This window comes from Drosophila teissieri, chromosome 2R, assembly GCF_016746235.2.
Source record: "Drosophila teissieri strain GT53w chromosome 2R, Prin_Dtei_1.1, whole genome shotgun sequence".
Lineage (NCBI taxonomy): Eukaryota > Metazoa > Arthropoda > Insecta > Diptera > Drosophilidae > Drosophila > Drosophila teissieri.
This window is the reverse complement of record NC_053030.1, coordinates 19,863,307-19,885,845: the sequence shown is the minus strand read 5'-3', so window position 1 is coordinate 19,885,845 and position 22,539 is coordinate 19,863,307. Positions and strand designations below refer to the sequence as shown.

Here is a 22,539-nt window from a genome sequence, read left to right as displayed (position 1 = left end):
CACAATCTGGAGAAGATCTTTTCAATAATTTGCGCCAATTAGAAGCATATTCAGAGTGGCATTCAAGTGAGTTTCGAGCGCTCTATTCCATTATTATGATGAGGTTGGCCCCGTGGTCCCTGGGAAGCTTGTGCAATGCCATGGACTGAATCGCTGGCAGCATCGCTGGAATCGACTTCAGAAACATTTGGCCCAATGGACTGGCGATCGACTGCAGCTATAAATAAATAGTTCTCCCACTTTTTTGCTCCGTTTGGGGGCAACACGATGTTGAAATTTTGATTGCGACATTCCGGCGCTCATTCCCCGAACAAATTGTGCTGAAGGAGTGGAGATGGGGAACGAGATTTGCTGTTGCGAGCTGTAGAACTTTGCTGCATTTGATTTACGGCAAATGCCCATGTTGACATGCCGCAAAGCTTTTCGCTTAATGATGGCATTTTCCTCGCATTTTCATAGCATTCTCCTCGCATTTTCGTAGCATTTTCTTAGGAGTTTCCTCGCATTTTCGTAGCACTTTCCCCGCATTTTCCTAGCATTTTCGTAGCATTTGTCTAGCCCTCTCCCCCTGCAGCGTGTGGCAAGCTGATGACCTGGAAAAGCCATGGCAAAGCCAAGCAGAAAAGAACGCAGTCGCCTAATTAAATTCTTTTCGTGTGTCGCAGACACGCCATCTTTATCGCCGCCAACTGCGACTTTTGTGTGACTGGAGACTCGAGTCTAACCCCGTTTGGGTTATGCTAATTCGGTCGTGCCGGGATGTAACCACATATTGCCTGCTTGCTTTTTTGGCCCACTCTAATGGCAATGGCAACGTGTGGCACCTGCAGCTGGCGGCCGGATCGTGATCGGCGGTGGGCGTGGCTAATGGGCGCGCAATAACAACAACTAATGACTAAATTTCACATACAGCTCTGGCAACCTTTTAGGAAGCAAATGTTAATTAAATTTAATCACGTTTGCGCCGCGACAACATGGCCAGTTCAAAGGTTAAGTGAGTGCGCCAAAAGTAACCGCATTCGGCTGCAGGCGACACACCCCGCCAACTAAAAGAGCCACAGAAATCCAATAGAAAATAAACAGAAACACCAGCGAAAAGCGGCAAAAATCCAGGCGTATCAACAACGCATCAGCAACATTAGTTGCAGGTTGCATTTCGTCGCTTGTGGCATAAACGCCAATTATGTGCAACATATGCATGGTCTGTGGAGAGCAAAGCGTGGCATGTTTGCCAATTTTTCATTTCCTGCAATGGCCAAAACCAAACTCGTACCTGCTGCTGCCAACATCGCGAGTGGCTGCTGCTGCTATTGCTGCTGTTGCAAGTTGCTGCTGCAAGTTGCCAGCAGATGCGAGCGCGGCGATAAGGCGCCAAATGTGCAACAGCCATGAACCAGGTAGCCAGGCGGATAAAACCAAAAAAAGAAAAAAACACAATTCAGCCTTGGCAACGGGTGCAGCCTTAGAATGACGGCAGCAACGTTGCAACTGCAACATCGCCGCACTGCCACAGCAATTGTCATTTTTCACGAACGAACGCGGCATGCAAATTGCCGTAAATTGAATTTGTCTGATTACGTTTGCGCCGCAGTCCGGTAATCGATTGTCTTGGGACTCGCAACTTGCAACTTGCGACTTGCCACTTGGGGCCTGCAGACTCCTCCCAGCTTCAATATTTACTCTTGCGCAGGATTCGATCGCCGGCGAAAATGGGCGGGGGGAAAAAAATGAAAAATTGTGCCAGCCAGGCGGCAGATAAATGATTGCACTCGAATTGCATTTCGATGATTGCAAAATTGCCGAGTTGCAGATGCAACGCACCACAAATTATGTGCTGCATGCGGCAAACGGAGATGCGAGGACCTAATGGAGATTACAGGGTGCGAGATGCCAAAGAAATGCACAGAATATTATTGGTAAACAGTGTGAGTTCGCTAGATGCTAAGTAGTTATGTCCAGAGAACCTTGGCCATAGAATTCCCCTCCAGAAATCACAGTTCAGGTTGCCAAAATCGAATCCGGCGGATGTTTATCGTGCCACAGTCACAACAAACAGCATATCGATTACCCCCAGGCAGTCTGTCTTTCGTTCACACGCTGCTCGAGAAGTGGAGAAGTGGAGAAGTTGAGAATCCGAGACGGATGGGGAGTGATGCATGCTCGCCAGGATGAGTCATCCCCCATATTGGCCATAAATTCCAACAATCTCGGGATCTGGCCAGGGGAAGGGGGGCAAGCTGTCAAGGGGCGAGTGGAGCCCGGTTCAGCGATCGGCGATGCAAACAAAGAGCAGCTGCTTACCGACTGCTGTTCTGATTCTCGTAGTCAGCGCAAAGTCAGCGAACAGCAATGCGGCGGCTGAACAGGAAACATGTGCCTGCCACGCCCTCATGGGCGCATGGAAACCTGGATACCTGAGGGGGGGCGCCCCCAAGCGATCGAGCTTTTCCTTTCACGAAATGCGTTCGCCGCCGCCGCCGCCAAAGCCATTAACATAAAAATAAGTTTCGCTTTTTGCCGTCCATATCGCGGCCAGCAAATCGCCAAGGCGAAATGAAGTTGTAAGCAATGGATTCGCGACTCTTTGGCGCTTTTTTTTTGGCGTTACGTGAGTGCCGAAGAAAAAGCGATCGAAACGCAATAAATTTCACAAACGCGCGCAACAATTAGAAACCAAGCAGCAATGGCAATCGCAGCAGTTGCAGCAGCAGCAGCAACAGCGACAACTGCAACAAGCATTGCAACTGCAACAGCAACATGGGGCAGGCTGCGCATGCGCATGAGCGTCGATAATTTCTTGCTATCGACGCGCCATGATCACGTAAATTATGTCCAAAACTGAAAATAAAATCAGGCAACAAGCTGGAAAAAAAAAACAACAAAAAAACAAAAAATGCCATGCGACGGTATATTTCGTATTGGAATCCAAGCGATATGCATTTTGGGCATTCAAGCGCTGCCTATAAAATTGTTTTTCTTTTTTTTGTCTATTTTTGTGGGGTTTTGAATATTTTGTTGTTGCCTTTACCGCTTGATTAATTTTGGTGCGTTTGGCAACAGCGAAAAACTTTTAAAGCGTCATTTTCTCGATGCCGCTTTCTGTGTATATGCATGTGTGTGTGTTTGTGTGTGCAACTTGATTAGTAAAATCAATTTTCGTCGCTCAGCGATTTCTAATTAATTGCTATTGGCCTTTGGGGAATTGGTTTCGCTGGCTTAAGGATACGTACCCAAAGATATATGAGCCATTATGGCTTTTCAATTACATTTTAGATAAGTTACGCCACACAGATTCTCTTTAACTAAATGAAATACACAGATTTCTGACATTAACTAAATGAAATACACAGTTTTCTGCCATTTTTCGAGCATCTTTTGTTGGGGTATACATATCTCGAAATTCCACCGCTGAGCTGCAGTTAAATTAATTCATATTCGCTTAACATAATCAAGTTTTTAGCAGTTAAGCCACGAATGCAGCTGCTATTTTTAGGCCTCCTTTACGACTTGGCTCTTTCGAGCCCTGTCACTCCGTTCGCCAGTGATTCATGCATTTTTACTTGGCCAACGCCCGCCTAATTAAGATAAATACACAGATGGGATCTCTGGCTCAGCATAGAGATGCTGCTGGTGTTGCCAATGTTGCCGATGTTGCTGGTGTTGCTGGTGTTGCCGATGTTGCTGCTGTCATGTCATTGTCGCTGCTGCCGGGGAACGTGTGGAAATGCAGTCGCCGCTTTTCAGTTAACACGGTTCTGCGGCGGGTTGGGCCCAAACCGTAGCAACGGTTGTTAACATCGCAGCTCCTTTCTAGCCGCAGGTTGCAGGTACTCGAAACAACAACTGCTGTGGCACTAGCAACACCACCAACAGCAGCAGCAACAAATTGCAGACGACACGAGGCAAGAAGGCAGCAGCAAGAGCAGCAGCAGGAGAATGGATGCGAACGCCTCCTCCTCTGCATAAACAACACTAGCGCCACCTACGTGCTCCGTTGCCAGCCCCACAGATATCCCCCAAGATCCCCACAAAGGAGCATGGGTGTCCGCAGATGGTATCGCCCTTGCCCCTGGCCCATGCCATGCCTCCGCATCTTGGCCAACTGCTGCCTACGGGGCTTAAAGCCCAACTCTGCTGTCGCTTGGTGTTGCAACGTCGCTGGTGTGGCAGTTGCCGCTGCTGTTACTGCTGTTGCTGCAACGGAAGTCAGTAAACTTTCAGGGTTATTATTATGCCCGGGCTGGTGGGCCCCAAAAGAAACCTGTGGCCCCACTTCAGCTGTCACTGCCGATCGCAGCGGCTTGGGAATTGCAATTGCCAAAATAAAGCTGTTCTGCTGCGGATGCCAGCTGCTTACAGCTAATTCTACACGAGGAAACAAAGAAACCCACTCCCATATTCCCAACACACATTTCACTTGATAATGGTTGCTTGATATGGAAGCAGAAATGTACGAAACTTCTAAACATTCCAAAAAACAATAAACAATATGAGTTAACAAAGTTTACTCATAGCATAAAAATCTGCTTACTAAACTCACATGCAAACTGTGTTTTCAAATAAATAACTTATAAGAGCACATAGAAAGTATCTTCTTGAAATAATATTCTGAAATATTCACATATTTTTTTCCGGTGTGCATCGAAAACAAGCGAACAGCTCTCTTTTCCGGTATTCCCCCCCAAAAAACAAAAAAACCCCATTTGCATGGGCTTTCCCTGCGGAAAAAGGAAAAAGGGCCGGACGGGAAAATTGGTCACGGTGTGGCCTAAATGGCAGGTACTAATGCGAGAAACGCTTATCGGCAACGGCCATCGATTTCGGCGAGGCTTCACTGTAATTTAACTGTTCGTGCGAGCGCATTGAACTTCTTTTGTTCGCCATTCTAAATCCACTGGCCATTATCTTGGCGTCGCTTCCCCCAATCCGTTCACTTTGGGGCTTCTTTGGTTCTTTGGTGATAAGCCAATTGCGCAGAGTTCACACCCCGCACGACTCTCAGATACAAGTGACCCCAAATCGCGGCCTGATTAATTAGCTGCCATGGATATGGCTAATCACTGACTACGCGTATAACGTGTAACGTATAACGGCATCTGCGGGCTTATGGCTCAATCTGCATCAATCTAGCGAGGAAATCGTACACCCATTATGCGGTCTTCGCTCGCCATTATCGTCTGTGCCGCGTACTTGGGCCCAATATCACATTACCATATACCAGATACCCTATACCAGATACCCTATACCATATATCTTCCCTCCCCCGCCGCGAAGAGCAGTCATTGACTTTTGTTTATTAATTTAAAGTGGTGTTGTCGCTCTTTGCAGCGCTAATCCGTTTTATCTGCCGCCTCCGCTTGTTCGCTGGGTATTTGATGTTCGATTTCAATAGAAAAGATTTATAACGCCGCCTTTGCTTGCGGGGGGCCAAGGGGTTTCCAGTGCAACGAGAAGTATCTCAAATATTTGTATCTTATGCTTACTTATCAGCATTGGGTGGTTGATTTGCAGCAGTTCAAATGAATAGCTTGACAAGTCTGCAACCACTTGGTTAAACTTGGTCCAAAAATAACCCCATCTCTGTGTGTACTACTGTAGAACTATCTTTGGGATGCGGGCGTGGGTTCATTTTTGGGGGTGGACAGTGACACAGTTCTGCGTGGAGAGCATTGCACTCGCTGGTCAAACGCCGGGTCAACATATCGATGCGGCAACAATGTTGCTGCCCGCCCATGTCCACTACTCACCTGGCTGTCGCCGTTGTTTGCTGTAGGCGGGGCGTACTGTAGCCGCTCTTAACCCGCTTGCAGCCACTGGTGGTAATCCGGTAATCCAATAAAGACCAATAAAGACGGGATATAGTTCAAGTGGAGCAGGCCCAGCGATTACAAGGCACAGCAGCCGCACTGATAACAAGTTGCTGCTGGGTTTTTATGGCATGCAATTATTGCCCGAGACACAGATACAGATACACAGCTGTAGATACAACACACACACGCACACAAATGGCCATTTAAGTTTGTTCACTCGAGTGGAAAATTCTTCATTTATTTATGATTTAAAGTAAATGCGTTGGGGCGCTGCACTGCACTTAACTTTGAACTTAACATTTCGGTTTTTCGAGCGCTCGCCTCACTTTTCGTTATCGGCAATTGGAAATGCATTGACCTCGTTTCGGGGCAACAAAGTTGCCAAACACTGTAAACATTTTTGGTTTTTGTGTTTTTTTCTATTTTGTACTTTTGTTATTTTTTGTTTGCCTGCCAGCGGGGGAGGGCGTGTCACAGGGGGCGGGGTGCAGTAACAATTGGTGCGCAACGGAAGCAAACTATATGGCATGCATATATATATATTCCAGGGGGGCTGCCCAGAAACAATTTAAAAACGCATCGCTGCACACACATACATATGTTTAAACAAAAAAAAACGGTCAGCTGCAGGAATGCGCACTTTCGAAGGTTTCACTGTTCGTTTCCTGTGCGATGTTCACCGGTCAACGTGAGACTGAAAACTGAAAACTACAAACTGAAAACAAAACCCAACCGAAACCCAAATCAAAATGTAATAGTCGCCCCGAAAGAGAGAGAGAGTGACCAAATGCCAGAGAGAGAGAGAGAGAGAGAGAGAAAAGAGAGTATTGGTGCGGCGGATTGAGTGCTCATGCGCGTGGGCGATGGTCGTCCCGCTTAGGGGGTGACTACTGTCAACTGGCGCTGCACTTGTGCGTGTATCTCGCAGATGCGCGCACCGTATCTGCCGGATGCATTGTGTGGGCCCCTTGTGCAGCCGTATCTGCATCTCAAGGGTTGGACCTCAAACTGGGGTAATAGTCGCATTCACTGCTGCTTCCAGTTCAAGATGAAGCTGCAGTTGGAGTTGGAGATGGAGTGGAGTCTTTTGATTTACGAGTATTGACGGCAGTGGAAGCCCCGCTCTTCGGTAAGCGGTGAAAGTGTTTTCCCCCACCTCCCCGCTCCACCACTCCCCCACATGTGAACACAATGGGGGCCAGAAACTGATTTCGTCACACAGCGGAAAACAAGAAGAGCAAATCAACTGCATATTGTCATCTCGAGATTGTTGTATAACACTCGAGTTATCAGAGTAACCTTTCCTTTATTAGTTGGCTACCAAGTTTGAGTTCTTATTCGAAAGTTGTTGCCTTTAAAGGTAAATAACATTTTTGACAGGTAGTTAAAGGTATTTTTTTTATGAACATTTATAATGTTTTTTAGGAAATAAATATGACTAAAAATACTAACAATGCTGATGAAAAAAAGTATTTTCTATGTAACCAATATAGGTTAAAGTAAATATCAATATAAAATATTTATTTTCCACTCTGTGAAAGTGGCGATGCGGGTTTATTCAACTCTCGAGTGAGGAGCGGAAAACAGGGGATGAGATTTTCCACCCACCTCGTGGGGATGCTGGGAGCGACCGGCGAAAACTGTTGCGTGCTTTCGGGAGTTCCCGGGAAATTGGCGCACTCGTGCACTGGGACAACAAATAATCGAGGGCTGCTGAGGTGGGCGGCTGGGTATCCGTATCCGTATCCAACCGGGGGTTGCTCAGCTCCGCCCTTTAAGGACACTCCTTGAAAACGCAGCCACAGTGCAGCACATATTGCCATACAAACAGGGTGACTTGTAATGGAAATCCAACTTTGACACGCGATGGCCGAGAGGGGTGAACACGCTGACACTGCAATCTGTTTAATTGAGGTGTTTAGCACGGTGAATAATTAAAACAACAGAAAGAATTCTCCGCACAAAGGTCAAAATAATAAATTAGACACGCGTCTGAGTGGAGTTGAAATGGAGAGTGTTTAGGGATGGTACCATACATGCTTCCAGATCGACTAACAACAGGATCAAACTTCTTGTGAGGTTGCCTCCTACTTCTCCATACATTTTTTCCTCGAAAAATGTCCCCATCCATTTGAAATACTTCTCCGATTCGGAACATACTCGTATTACACGTTGTCATCGCTAGCTGCGTGGAGTTCTATTACCAGTTGGGCGCAACAAATGTGTCTGGAGCACATTTCGTGACCAGGCACATGTCATTAGCCAAACCAAACCAGCCCAAACAAATGATGACTGCACCACGCACTTGGAAGGAGCCGCTTGGCTGGAAAACTGTGCCACCGCTGAAAACAGAGTACTAAAAGCTGGGTAATAAAGTGTTATTATGCCGCTACAACATGGCAACTGCACAGTGAGAAAATGCTGCCAAAAGACCTTAAAATACGGGTTAAACAGTCAGCAACACTCAGCAGAAAAACGTTTTATAACTTGCATGTATCTTAGAATCTTTTAGCTCATCTGTGCAGTAATAGGGATTTCAAAGTTTATATTAGCTAATATGCCAATTTACTTAAACATTCTCAAGGTTAATAACAGGTGGATTCAAGTCTCAAACCTTTGTCGCACTTCATAGACTAACTACTGTAGCTGAAGCCCGCCGATCGCTTGCGTAAGAGCAAACAGTGGGCTCGCAAAGTAATGCGACAGGCGTTAAATGCGCCGGCAATCGATTTGATTCGCAGTCGCGATGCGAATTTAATTGAAATGAGAAATAGCCGCCCATTCGCACAGTGGGCAGTATGCGGTGGACACTCGCCAGTGGGCGTGGCAGTCGCTGGGCGGCTGCGAAGGCTGCGGAGGCCGAGGACATAAAACTGAAGTCGGACCCAGAAAGTGGAGGCCAGCTGTAAGGAAGTCAGTCGGTCGGCTGGCAAATGCGAATGCAAATGCAAATGCAATTGTAAATGTAAATGCAAATGCAAATGCTGGGCAGCCCACGCGAAATTATGAAAAATTATGAAAACTGACCAAGTTGCAGCTGGAAAAGCCACAAGGAGCTGCTGGACGTGGAGATGCTGATGCAGATGCAGACCTGCCGACTTGGCCAAAAGTGCATTTCACGCTGGCTAATGAAACAAATTATAAGTGGCCACTGTCGTCGGACTTTTGCGGAAAACAAACCGAACAACCGAAACCATGTGAGTTGCGTCTGCTTATTGTTCCGCCGATGGCGATGTGTTGTATAATGTGTAACCCAAGTCCAGGGGCTGTGTTTTTTGGGTCTCGGGATCTGGAAATGCGATACTTTCTTCAGAGAGCGACTGCTTTGAATTTCTGCTTATTACCGAATATTTCAGTCGCAAAACAAAGGTTTGTTATTAGCAGGTTGGTAATTCAACTCTCTCTTTCTCTGGCATTTAGTTGCCGGCTGATTACGAAGACGATGGTCATAATTATATGTTGATGATGATGATGATGAATGCCTGGCGCGTGACGCATGCGCAGTAAACAAAGAATCTCTGGGATATCAGGAGAAGAATTTCAGTTCTTTGGGCATCATCACGGATGCCAAATCTCAAGTGATTCAGTCTATGGCGTTGAGTCAACTGGCTGAATAATTTCCCATTCACCCGTGGACAATAAATAAGTTCGGAAATGTAATGTTGATAATGAACATTGGTGTTGTGGTCCCCTAATTTTGCTGGGAATTATGAACTCAGAGACGGAAGCTTTCCACACCATATATCTGCTGTTGTGTATCTCCTAAGTGGATTATCTCCAACACTGTCACTGTCTCACGGCTTTTACTTTTGACTCACTTTAATGGGTCTTAAGCTCGCTCGTCTTCTTGGCCCTCAGCTTCATCAGCTCCATCAGCTTGCTCAGCTTCTTTGTTTTGTGGTAACCCTTTTAACATTCCATTTCGTTTCACTGCCTTTTGTGGACCTAAGCTACTTTCGATCTGTCGTTCTTGTGAGGGTCTTATTTTCGCTTTTAATAAGCCACCCAAGTGACTGGAGCACCACTTGACCGTGATTTGTTCTCTGGATCTTAATGTGTCATTAATGTGAGTGTGCGTTAGTCGAAGGGGAGAAAAGTCACACTCAAGTTATTTCCCGCGCCTTTGGTTTCTTCATATCTTTGTGGTTGGATTATATACTGTCTAATTTGTTTACGAAAACAAAGAATTTGTTAACATTCCATTGACAGAATCACATATCTTTGAATTTTAAATATTGTATAACAATCACTTATCTTTAAATTTTAACATTTTATAACAATCACAAATCTTTAAATTTCAACATTTTATAACAATCACATGTATTTGAATTTTAAACATTTTATAACAATCACATATCTTTAAATTTCAACATTTTATAACAATCACATATCTTTAAATTTCAACATTTTATAATAAGCAGGAAGGCGAACGGAACGCAAACTTGATTGAATCATTTTGTTTAAATACTCGTATACTTTGTTTCGCGAAGCTTGAAAACTTCTATATTGAATCTCATTTGCTGAGCAAGTTCAATTTAATTTTTCCTCTGTGCGGGTAGTTTCTGTTGTTCCTGCTGCGTACATTAATCACTGTCAGCGGCGCTGTGGCCACCTCATCGTCGTCCGCCCGGGTTCCTGGTATCCCCTGGTATCCCCTAATATACCCTGGTATCCCCTGATATCCCCTGATATCCCCTGGTATCCCCTGATATACCCTGATATCCCCTGGTATCCGCCAGTTCCTGCCCCTCGCCTCCATGCGTCCGACTCTCGTCTGCATGTGATTTCATTAATTTCGCATTCCAATGCACAACGGCGAAAAGCAGAATTCCATGCCCACTCCACGAGGAAGTGCAAAGTGTTGAACATGTGCGGCGCATAGCTGGCACTTGCATTTATTCATTTTATTCACTTCTCATTTTATTTATTGCTCTCTGCGCTTTGATCAATCAATTCAGCTGCGGGGCTTTGCTCTGCGCCTCTGAAATATTTTAATTGAATGATCAGAATCGGGCTCCTTGCGCCTCTGGGGGCTCGTTGAGATCGAATTAGCCGCCGTTGGACATGTGGATGATGCAGTGCAGCTATATGAATATACTCATACACACAGATACATTCAAGCGGGTTTAATTGCACGGCAACCATATGAAATCAATCGATGCCAGCGAGGCGCCAGTCTCAATTTCGATTCCCTCAAACGACCGCCTGACCCACTAAAGTCGCCAATCTCGTCGCCACAGCCAAATCCGAATCCACACCAAATTGGGCATCCAGAGCGACAGCAGATCCACGGGCACAGAGACCAGCGGAGTCTGCCCGAAAAGGCAAATATAAAATATTTGCTTATTATTTATATTTGAGATTTATTCGCCGCAAGGCAAACACACGCATCCGACTTCGATTCCGAGCTGGCTCCAAAAAAACACAGCTGCGACTGCGAATGCTGCTAGGGATGGAAATGTTCGAGAGATCGCATCGCAATATTTCTCACAAACCGGGATTTTCTTCAAGGAAAGATATACTTTGAATTCCCATATATTTGCAACTGATATTTTAGCAGATTTTATGGAAATAAAAGTAGGAAAAGTAGAATATACAAGTATGTAGTTGTAGAAAGCTTCGCCATCACAGTAGTGACTACACTTCATACTCAAATGTGAATCAGCACTGGAATAATAACACAGCCTATAAATACATACAATAAACTTTTGATAACATATTTTTAAAATTTTGAAATGATCTCATTTCTTGTTGAATGAATGCTTCGTTAAAATAAATAAGTTTCTTTAACGATTTCTGATAGGATTAGGCTGGAATACTTCCTTTAAAGCCATAAGTTGGTGAACAACTTCAATAGCTACGACTTTAGCCAACTTCCGAAGACTTCAGACCGGACTCCTCCAGTTCCAATCACGCTGCCATCCTCAGCCGGCGAGCATGTCACCATCACCTTGTCGCCTCTGCCTGGCTAAGTCGGTCGCACATGTCGCCGTTGCCATTTTAGGATTTGTGGCCAAAAAGCGCAGAGCAGCAAAAAACAACAAATAAAAAAAGGCAAAAAAAAATGAAGTGGAAACAAAAATAATACAAATGTGTATGGAGACTATATGCAACATGGCTGCTTATTTTTGGACAGTCGGTAGAAAGTGCCGCCGGCGGCACCGTTAAAATAATGAGCTGCAACAGCGGCACTGTGATTTGTTGTTGCCGCTGCCGTTGTGTACCGCTTTCGATTTTCAGTTTTCCTTTTGCATATCACCATTAGCGTTAACAAGGCAGAACCACAAAAGAAGTCGCCCAAATGCCATGGAAAGTGAGCGCCAGCTGTCGCCAATTTCCGCATTCGGTGGCCACTTCCCCTGGCACATTGCAACCAAAACCCATTCCCTTTGCATTGCTGACCCCGCGCCGGTGAATTCTGTGACCCCGCTTTCATCCGGTAAACTGCAACTGCTACGTGCAACATGTTGCGAAAGTGAGTCGCACAAAAGGCATGTTTTGCATGTTGCCGGCGCTTTTAATTGACAAACAAATTACAGCCTGCCTGCCTGCCTGTGTGCCGTTTGTCTCTTTGGCCAAACCCCTGCAACGGATGACATGTAAGACCAGTGCCGAATGACTAATTGGTCGCCGTAATGGTCAAGCCCGGCCAAGTCAGGTTGGGGCCATTAAAGCAAAGCTCTGCACGGTGGTCAGCCACTCGGAGATTTACGTTATTTTCTACAACTAAACTTAGGCGAAATTATACAAAGAAAGTATGTGGATTTCTGTTATGTTTTGAAGAATTGGCAGCACTGCCAGAGTTGCATTTGACTAGTAAAGGAAGTAATTGGCATCATTGGCATCATTATGGAGTTGCATTTGGTAATCCAAAAATTAATTGGCATCATTGACACTTTGAAGCTAGTTTGTAGGGTTTTTTGGTAAAATATTGGTTAAATCTGCATATAAACCTAATGTTTTCGTTCACAGATTTACGCACTTATATTTGGCTACTTCGATTTTTGCACAACTTTCACTTTTCTGCCCCACTGTGCCGCTGCAGTTCGTCAATTCGCCATTCACACACGATTTAGCGTAGTCGCCCCGGGGTTTAAGAGGTCGGCGACGAGGGACATGGCTCGGTATTGGTATCTCGGAAGCGGGGGACACTCATGTGATGAATTTGCCGCCAAGGCGCCGCCGCCACTGACGCTTGGGTGGTCAAAATGGGGCTGGGCGCAACTCCTGCGGCTTAAATGCTTGCCCCAAACAGTACGTTTCGTTTTTGTATCCATTTGGTAACCATTCGATTCCACGGTCGCGACTGGCGAACGACTAAATTATTCATTGCAGGATTTATGCCGCCGCCGGCCTGCAATCACTTTCGCTCATGCTCAAGCTCAAGACTCAAGACCGCCCCAAAAAATCATGAGCTGCTAGCCAGTCAACTGGCCAAAATTGTTGGCCCTCCAGTTGTTTGTTTTGAGCCGCAGAGCAGAGCTCGGGCAAACATTTGCCACAATTAATGCACATGACGCCGCTTAAACTTTGGCTTGACAAATGGAGTCAGTCGCCTAACCCCCAGGAATTTGGGTCCACTCTAAAAGCCGGGCTCCTTAGACATGCACATGGAAAAATGGGGAAATACGCAAGTCAACGGAGCTAGATTGCGATTTTTTAAAAACTGAAAGTACTAAATGTTGCAGAAGGCATCTACAGAACGTCTGCAATTTGTATTCATATTTAGCAAAGTGTGGGTAACTCATTACGCGGATCCTGGGACCTGCCATCATCAAGCGGCGCGGACACATTTGTTAGCCGGCGTAGTCTGGTAGATGACGCCTCCGTTGCCATTGTTGTCTGCTGCTGATGAGGAGCAGGCAGTGGCCAGGGGACCTGGTGAAGGACAGGATGAGGGGCGACGCCCACCTGGGCTGCCGTTTAATGGGCCAGGCAAATGGGGGCTAGGCTTGGCTTCGCTTGGAGCGGCTCGGTTTGGCTCGGCGCGGCTTGGTGCTGTCATCGTCTGGCATCTGCATCTGCATCTCCCCGAGGAACTGGGACTGGTTGGGCCTTATCTGGGCCTGGCCAGAAGCACGCGCCAGGCTGCATTGTCTGACTGACAAGGTGATTTAGAGAGTGGGGCGCGGGGATCTCGCCTTTATTGTTATTGAAAAGCTGGCAGCAGCCACTTCGCGAAAAGGTCGAGGACGTGCAGCTGCCAAGTCGAAATCTTGTTTTTAGACCATAACAATCGATGAGTTACTTTCGTCGCTATGGAAAGGAATTCTTGTTAAATATACCTACTTTCTATAAAAACAAAAACTAGTGACAACTGCGTGGTATAATGTTTAAAAGTAGGGTTTTTTCACTTAACTAGCATTTTTGTGTTTCATCACTTCATTGGAAAGCAAATGCTTTTATCTCAGGTTTTTGACAGTCAAAAGGCATCAGCAATTTCATTTAAATTAAAGCTCTGACCTTTTCAGGCAGTACTTTTTTTTATAGCCAACGAAATGGTCCAATAACATTAAAGATTATAACTTCAGTCGATTATTTCGAACTGCCACACATTTGGGCTATCACGGCGGGCAATCGCCTCGCAGTGCCAAAATAAGAAAAAAGTTAAAAGCCGCAGCGAATCGCGAAGAAACCTAACCCCACCGTAATCATAATCAGACGCTGGCCATTTGCCACAGTCACCCACAAAAGACAACTTCCTCATTGCCGCCGAACGCAGCAGCAGATGCAAAAATCAAAGGATCGCGTGTTGCATAAGAGGGCTTCGGGGTGGTGATGATGGTGGTGGTGCAACTTAAACAGAGTTTAGCATTAATTTGTGGGCACCCAATGCATTTCCCGATCCAAATTCAGGCCCAACGCAAAGTTATGAATGAAAACGAAGCGTTACAGAAATAGAAATTGCACTGCGAGCGGGCAAAAATGAAAGAGCGGCCTCTTTGAGGGCAGGAAAATGCAGGAAAATGTAGGAAAATGCAGGCAAATGGGAGGGGAGGGAAGGAGGGAATTGGATGGCGGGAATCGGGATTGCATATTGTGGGTGATCGCCGCTGTCCGGGGAGGCATGGCAATTGTCTGCGGCTAAAATGAAAGGCATGAGTGCCTGGCAAATGATAGACAGCCGGCTGACTAACTGACTGCCTGACTGACTTCAACTCCATCTGCAATATGCAGTGTGCAGTCTACAGTCAACAGTATGCAGTCTGCAATATACAATTGCAACATGCAACGGAAGCGCAAAAATAGCAACAAATGCCGGCGTTTACTGAAACCTTTGGATCGCCATAATTTGTTGAACTTTCAGCGGCGGCGTTTGACTTATTGCCCACCAACTGATTCGCAGTGTGTGGGTGGGTGCTGGGCGCATAAACAAATTGCAATTTAGCGCGGCACAGGATGCAGCTCACCTCCAGCCACCGTTTCCAGCCCATAGCCACCAACCTCCAAGCCACCTACCACCAACCACCAACCACCGACCAACACCACCCATTGCCAGGCGCCAGCTGCGCCGAGGAGAAAGTGAATGTGTCTGCTGACGTTTGACAGGTTCATTTGACACAGTCGACCGATGTGAGGGATCCCAGATGGCCTCACAGAAAGTTTTCTAAGCCGATTAAAGATCACTCACAGGTCTTACGATAAATGCTTGCCACTAGCTGCCCTTATGTCGCATATAACAATATAAATATATATAAAACATAAAACCAGAGAGTTCGCTATAGTAGAGTTTCCCGACTATTGACTGAAAATACCACTCTTATTTCCCCAAGATAGCTGTGGCAAGACCAGCTATCACTTTTTGGCACTTTTCGCATCATTAAAAATGCCAGCGAAAATCAGGTCAGTCGGCAGGCTCACGAATAAATCATGCCACTCGCCATTTGCAACATCAATTGCTAAATGGCCAACGCCCGTTGTGCCGGCTGATTTCCGCCTTTGGGCCAGGCCAACTACATTTTAACCCAATTAGAGAACAGGTTCGCACCTCCGCATTAGCCAAAAATATGGAGCAGTCAATGGATCGGCGATCTCGAGATCTTATCAGTGCCAGCGTACGGATACCAGCATCATCTTGTCAACCAAGCGAGGGCGAATGTTTTGGGAAAGTCGGCCTGTCAGCGACGGAGGAAAAGCGCATTTAATTAACCCGATCTCTCTGGCAATGGGGGACCATAACTCATGAAGGGGCTGGATTGGATGGGTGGAAAGCACACTGCGATAATGGTGACACATGGCAATAAAGATATCCCACATGCAGATCAGATCCAATCCGATCCAATCCAATCCGATCCGATCCGATTGATTTAGGTATGATACCGCCCTGCGGGATTGGAAATCTCTGCGCGATCCCCTGGTGGCGCCACTTGTCGCCGAGCAAGTGGGTCAGTGGTGCTCTCTAGAGATTTGTGGGCTGCTTACCTGCAAAGAAAGGAAAATGGTGAAACGAGTGAGAAAAGCAATTAGGCAGCAGCAAGAGCTATAAAAGCAGCTTACAGATACTTTGGATCAACTCGACTGAAGACGAATTGGCCAAAATCTAGACATGAGAGTGCACTCGGAAAAATAAAATGTAAATCTTCAATGGGATTATCAAAGATTATCACTACTATTTCTTATATTTTTAAGATTTTAAAATATTTTCTTTGCGTCTATGCTTCATAACTATACCTCTTTATGTACAAAATTGAAACAATTTCCTTTGTAAAGAGAAATAGCTTCAAAGTAATGAAAGAAAGTCCCGCATTGGACACAGATTATGCTGGCTTGGCCGTAATAAATCGCCCAGAACTGCAGCAGCTGAAAGATGATGTGAAAGCCAATTCAATACAATACAATACGATACAATCTAAGAACCAGCATGATCTTATACAAAGCTTACTATATCATCGAAAGCAAAGTAATTAAAATTCAAAAGTTAAACGTTTTACGGCCTATTAAAGTTACACGAAATTAAAATTTTATGCTTCGCGCATAGAAATTAACAGCTGGATAATAATAATAATTGCCTGTCTTCTGCACTCATAAATTATGCATTTCAATGCAAATGCCAAGGCGACTAATTGGTTTACATAAGCCGAAGTGGCCAAAAGATTGAGCGAGTGTAAGGGGAACAATAACAATAATGGCGTAATGCCAACTGCACGACATTGACAAATAAAAGGAAAGCATGCACTCGGAATAACCAAAATGCCCCAAAATACAAAACAAAACAATATAAGTAAATAAGTAAATAAAGAAGCACATTACGCATACGCCACCGTAGCCAACGAAAGCTGCGATTGCGCAAGCGAGAAAAGGTTAAATAAAGGTTTTACTCGCAGTGTTTACTCTACCCAAATTAGAGCTACACCTCGGACCGCAATTAGAGGTGCTAATTAGGAGGAGTTGGACACGCTGGTCCAGGTCACTCACCCACTCGAAACACGTCCACGTCCAACTTCGATGATAAGCTTCCCGAGCCATTTATGTTTTTTATGCCCGTCGTGTGCTCCGCCTGCTAATGGCCATCGATTTGGATTAATTTGATTTGTTTCGTGTTTGGCGCGCCGGCTGGTTTCGATTTGATTTGTGATTGGTGTCAAACATGATCGGCCAAAAGGTGCCGACAGATATGTCTCTACTTTTCACTTAATTTGTGCCAGTTTTGGCTTCGCATTTCTTTCCCATGTTCGGCAAATGCAAATGAATTTATGCGCATTACGTGCGCGTTTCGCTGAGAATTTTACGATCGCTCATTATGGCGTTTGACTTGATTTCTGCAATTGGCAGCATTTTGAGCCACTTCATTAAAGGTGGGAAATGTGATTAAAAAGCAAACATTTTAGTTCGGAATTCCTTTTTGCTGTGTCATCAACTGTGTGTCCCAAGTTTATCAATTTAATGGAGCAACATGAATAACGATTCACTACATAATGAATTCAAATGGATCTTGTAAATCAAAATGTGTGATTCTGTAGATAAGACCATTGGAAACCCACCAGTGATGGGGGTCAGATTTATACGCTGGCCATAAAAATGTGTAGGAAAATGTGTAGAAATGTGCCTTAGTCTAAGCTGGCCATTAAGCCGAAATCCAAAATCCGAAATCCAAGATGCGAGATGCGAGACCGCAGCTTTTGTTGCGGCACCTGACTTGAGAGGCGTAACCGTAGTCTTTTTGTTCGTTATTTTTTTCGTTATTTTGTTGGTTATTTTTTTCGGTTTCTGCTTTTCTGGGGAGGTCATAAAACCAGGCAATGCCACCAAATAAGACTGTGCAGCCAGTCGAGAAGAGATAAACCTCTGCCGGCCATATCGAGTGGGTGTTGCTCGTTGCTCGGCTTCGAGAGCTCCGCAGACGTGCCAAAGATGAGGAAAATTACTAAAAAATAGCTAAGCTCGATCTTGCATTCGATGGAGGGGGGCGTGGCACTCGCATGCGCGCCTTGTTTGTGGCCTACGTGTTATCACGACCAAGTCTTTCGGGCTCTTTCACTTTTTTTTTGCTCCACCACATCCAGGCTAGCATGTCCGCACAATTTGTAGCCCATGGATATATTGGCTCGGTGTAATCGCTCAGTAATCGCTGCGAAATGAATGTAGGAAATCCATCCGCCAGCGAACTTGAGCCACAGTTCGGATTACAACAAATGAGCGCTGTAACCTTAGACTTGACTGGGTATCATTAAAATCATACGCCACGTTGGCCATTGCCAGTCGACGGGCCGAAAATAATGTTGTTAAATACAAATTCATTTAAATTACAAAGCGTCAGCGACATACAAATGAGTTTGAAGCCCCAGATCGAAGGTGAAGGTGAAGGCTGGGCACAGTGGAAAAAAAACAGTACATCATAGGATAAAAAGAAATAATTATTACAGACTCAGATTTCTGTTTGATTGGGAAATAAAATCCTTTAATAATATATAATAAAATATGGTTTGATATATTTACTAATCACATAATTCTTTCAGTGCCTTCGTTAGCTGAAACTGGCCAAATGGTCAAACTATTGGGCGCGGAATGGTCACGCTGATTGCCATTTTTTAATGAGCCCACAAGGCGTGGCGTTAATTTTCCGAGCAAATACGCGTATTGGGAAACTGGTGCACAGGTCATGGGCCCCGAAACCAAACCGACGATGTTCATTCGAATTAATTAGAGCGGCGGTACCTAAAGCAAACTCATAAATTCCAAACCATTCCAGTATACATCTATGTACTATATGCATGTACACACTCGTGTGTGTGTTTGACCCAGCCCCCTGAACAAGCGAGTCTTTGTAATTTTTGACATGATATGCCGCACAGATTGTGCTGGAAATTAATAAGAGGAGAGAACGAGCCGCGATCATCGTGCTGATCATTGTTGAGTCGAGTCCATGGCGATGATCTTCACTGCAGCACTGGAGAACAAGTTGCCGCACTGAGGAGGGGGCACACTGGATACCATGGACTGCGAACTGCGGCAGGCCAAGAGATTCCAGACGACAACGAGTTTTTCCGATTTTCCAATGCAGCAGGCGCAATCAGTGCTCATGATCTGTACATTAGCGTCGTGTATTGATCACGCAGATTGCTCAAACACCAGACACACACACACACACACACATCAACAACCAGTTTTCACTTGAAATATCGATTTTTGGGCAGACGCCACCTTGCATACTTGAAAATTTGCGGCACTTTTCTACAAAGTAATGGGTATAAGAAACAAATTAATAGCTAACTAAAAGATCATTGCACCTTGCTTGCCACAGCACTTGCCTTGAGTAACGGGTATCGGTTAGTCGAGTAAGTTGAATGGAGCGTTCTCTATTGTTTTTAATGTGGAAATCATGCAAATGCACCTATACTGGCATTTAGCAGGTGGGCGTGAGCGAGAGGGGAGTGGCCGAAAAACTGGAAACTCGACATCGAACAACATGAAGATGAATGCTTACGATCAGCGTCTTCTGCAGGTGATCATGAATCAATGATCGATAAGTGAGCACACTTTAAAATTTGATTGGAAAATTAAGCTGATATGGTTTAAAACCTTGTTTATGATGATCAAAATTAAACTGCTTACTCATAAGATGTCATAATTGCTGTCATGAAAAAGGAATTTTCCACAGCGCTAAGATCGATTAGCAATTTAAACTTAACATGTTGTTCTTGTTTCTTTTTTTTTGGTTATTAAACCCCGTTTAAAGTTCTTATGTAAGCAAGTTTTGTTTTTGGCTTGGGCAAAGTTCAGATTCTCGCTTCTCATTGTTTGCTTTTCACAGCTGCTCACGTTTTCCACTCGCTCTCTTTCAATTTTGTTGAACTTTTGTGCTAAACAATAAAAAAATAAAAACGAAATTAAAATAACAAACCTGTTCAGCAGCATATTTTTAGAGCTTTTTCGGCTCCGAGAATTTTGCATTTGTTCGTTTTGGAGAGCTTAGTAAACACAATTCTAACGCAATTTGTTTTGAATGTGGCTCTGGCTTTTTGTTGCCAAACAGCTGTGTTTTCCCATGTTTGGCCAAAGGTAAACAATTTTTATGGCCATATGAATATATAATACAATACAATACTTAAACAATGTCCAGACGCGATGGCTTTGTTTGATTGGCAAACGAAAAATGAGAAATCTGCGACAATGTGACTAACATTTGCGCAGAAAGATTGCATTTTTCGATTGGAATTTCGAGAAACTTCACATTGGATGTGTAAATTTTTAAATTTTTTATTGTTTTACATATGCATTTTACAACTTTAAATCGCGTCAGAGACTCAATGTAAAACAGTCGCTGACATTTGAAGGTTGGCCGCTCAAAAACTTCGTTACACCCAACTGCTCGGTATTTACATATATGTGTGAGTACAGTGCGTTTCAGAACTGTAAGTCACTTGGAAGTTTCAATGCCATGGATCAATGTCAGCTGTGTGCCGACTTTAAGTGGTTACAGCCATATTTTAATTATTATAATGGGGCGAATGGGTGCAAAAGTAGTTTTGTGCGATAGCCCATTGAAATACTTAGTTGGAAAGCGAGTCGTTTATAAAATTACGTTGCTATTGTATGGAAATTATATACATAAACTTCCATCGTTTGAATTCACTTTCGAAACAACAAAAGAGAGAACTAAACGCAATGCGGAAACTTTTCGCAATAATAGTGAACGATACGCTTTAAAACGAAATGCTTTTTCACTTATCCAATTTAGCTATTTTTGGCATTTATTTCATAGCCAATCGAATTTTTAACACTTGAAGTGGGCAATTAAAAAAAGAAGAAAAATATACTTAAGTACTTTAAGGCGCAATTAAAGACTTGAGCAATAAAAACTTTTCTATTAGTCACTCTGATAGAGGTAAAAGTTATACCATATAGCGCTTCAGGTTTTCCAAAAGGTGTTCGCCAAAGGTGTTCACTAATGATAGTTATGACCTTGACTCCAGCTATAAGCCGCCCCCTGCTGTTGCCCGAAATGCGGCCAGGAAAGTTGGTGATACCACCAGGCACTTGGCTCCCGCTGATTTTGTGCTTTGCCATTTGCAATGACCCAATTCCGTTGCCCGAATCCACGGAATGGGGGATAATTAATCAATAAATAGAGCTTCAGTTTCACTCGCCAAATGAGAATGGGAAATAGTGCACCCCGATTGAGTAAACGAACAAAAAACTGCTATTGTTCTTCTACAAAACGAGGGAGATCGCTGTAGTCGAGTGTGGCGACTATTAGATACCCATCACTTACATAACGGAGGGCTAGATTTAAAATGCAATTCGATTTCAAATGGAGAAATGCAATGCTTTAGTACCACGAATCCATTGAACTATAAAATCTATGTTTATCAACTAAAACTGCCTCAGTGCATAGAACTATTTAAAAAGACACAAAAAGTATTTCTCGCAGTGTCTTCCGAGTAATAATCGCTTAGCATTAATGCAAATCGTGGCCATTATGTCAGAGATCGCCGATTGCAGTCGATGAAAGCGAAAGTGTGTCAGCGGGATGGGTTTATAGGTGGCCATTAAGAGCAACTGAGACAGATGCAGATGGAGATGGAGACAGAGACATCGGCGAAGCGTGACAGATTCTCTGCAGGTCGTTGCCCACAAGTGCGAGCGAGAGCGACGATCGATGCTCTGCGCATGCGTGCCTGCCCAGTGAAATGGAATGGAAAAGTGGGAGGGAGAAAGGTGCGGCCTCGCGAGGGAGCCCGGCAGCCCGGGTGACTGCAGTGACTACTTTCACTAGGAACACAAACAAAAAAAAAAAGCTCGATAACATAACTTTTCACAGCTCTCTTTTCGATTCAACATGACTCACGATCATCGGGCAGTTTCTATCGATCGGTACGTACACCTATGTATATAAGCTCAAGTACCCATATATACGACTATGTAGGTTCTAAGCGGCTTAAGTGCATGTCATAGGTACAATATCCATAGCCCGCCCCCTCATTCCACAGAGGTGGGCGTAAATTGGCGGAGCAAATGGCATTTCTGCAAGGAAGTTGTAAATCTGCTGCCAAATAGAATTGTGAGCGGCCAAAGCGTTCATTAAACTCCAGGTACCACTGCCACATAAAAAAAACGAAATATGTTCAGGGCTCTTGACAGGCAGTCAGATATCTATACCCTTCTCGAAAATATGCACTTCAAAGATATTTCTCTAAGACGGAAAATAAAAATATAGAAAGCACTGTTCCTAATGCAAATTTATCTTATGATAAATTGCAAAAAAAGTACACCAACCTTAACGTTCTAC

At 44.5% G+C, this 22,539-nt stretch overlaps 2 protein-coding genes across 8 annotated transcripts in view; one reads left to right on the top strand and one right to left on the bottom strand.

The window, feature by feature from the left end:
* The window catches only part of LOC122612814 (pleckstrin homology domain-containing family G member 3), a 43,947-nt gene that overhangs the window by 17,527 nt on the left and 3,881 nt on the right, over nt 1–22,539 (bottom strand). The window contains exon 1 of one of the 3 annotated variants that reach the window (XM_043786658.1): nt 5,748–5,891. The exons of the other annotated variants lie outside the window; for them this stretch is intronic. The gene's annotated coding sequence lies outside the window, so the exon portion shown is untranslated. Of the gene's footprint in view, nt 1–5,747; nt 5,892–22,539 lie in introns of those variants that run through there. 3 annotated transcript variants of the gene reach the window in all.
* On the top strand, nt 8,621–18,901 carry LOC122612815. Of its 5 annotated transcripts, none has more exons than XR_006325649.1 (3): nt 8,621–8,775; nt 8,848–9,007; nt 12,783–13,406. XR_006325649.1 is itself a non-coding variant. In XM_043786659.1 (3 exons), the coding sequence occupies exons 1-3, from the start codon at nt 8,882–8,884 to the stop codon at nt 13,230–13,232; spliced, it is 495 nt and encodes a 164-aa protein (XP_043642594.1). In that variant the 5' UTR covers nt 8,621–8,881; the 3' UTR covers nt 13,233–13,406. The 5 variants fall into 5 exon arrangements, 1 of the variants encoding a protein (XP_043642594.1); XM_043786659.1 differs by having other exon boundaries at nt 8,621–9,007; nt 12,783–13,064; nt 13,146–13,406; XR_006325651.1 differs by lacking the exon at nt 12,783–13,406 and adding an exon at nt 18,767–18,901 and having other exon boundaries at nt 8,621–9,007.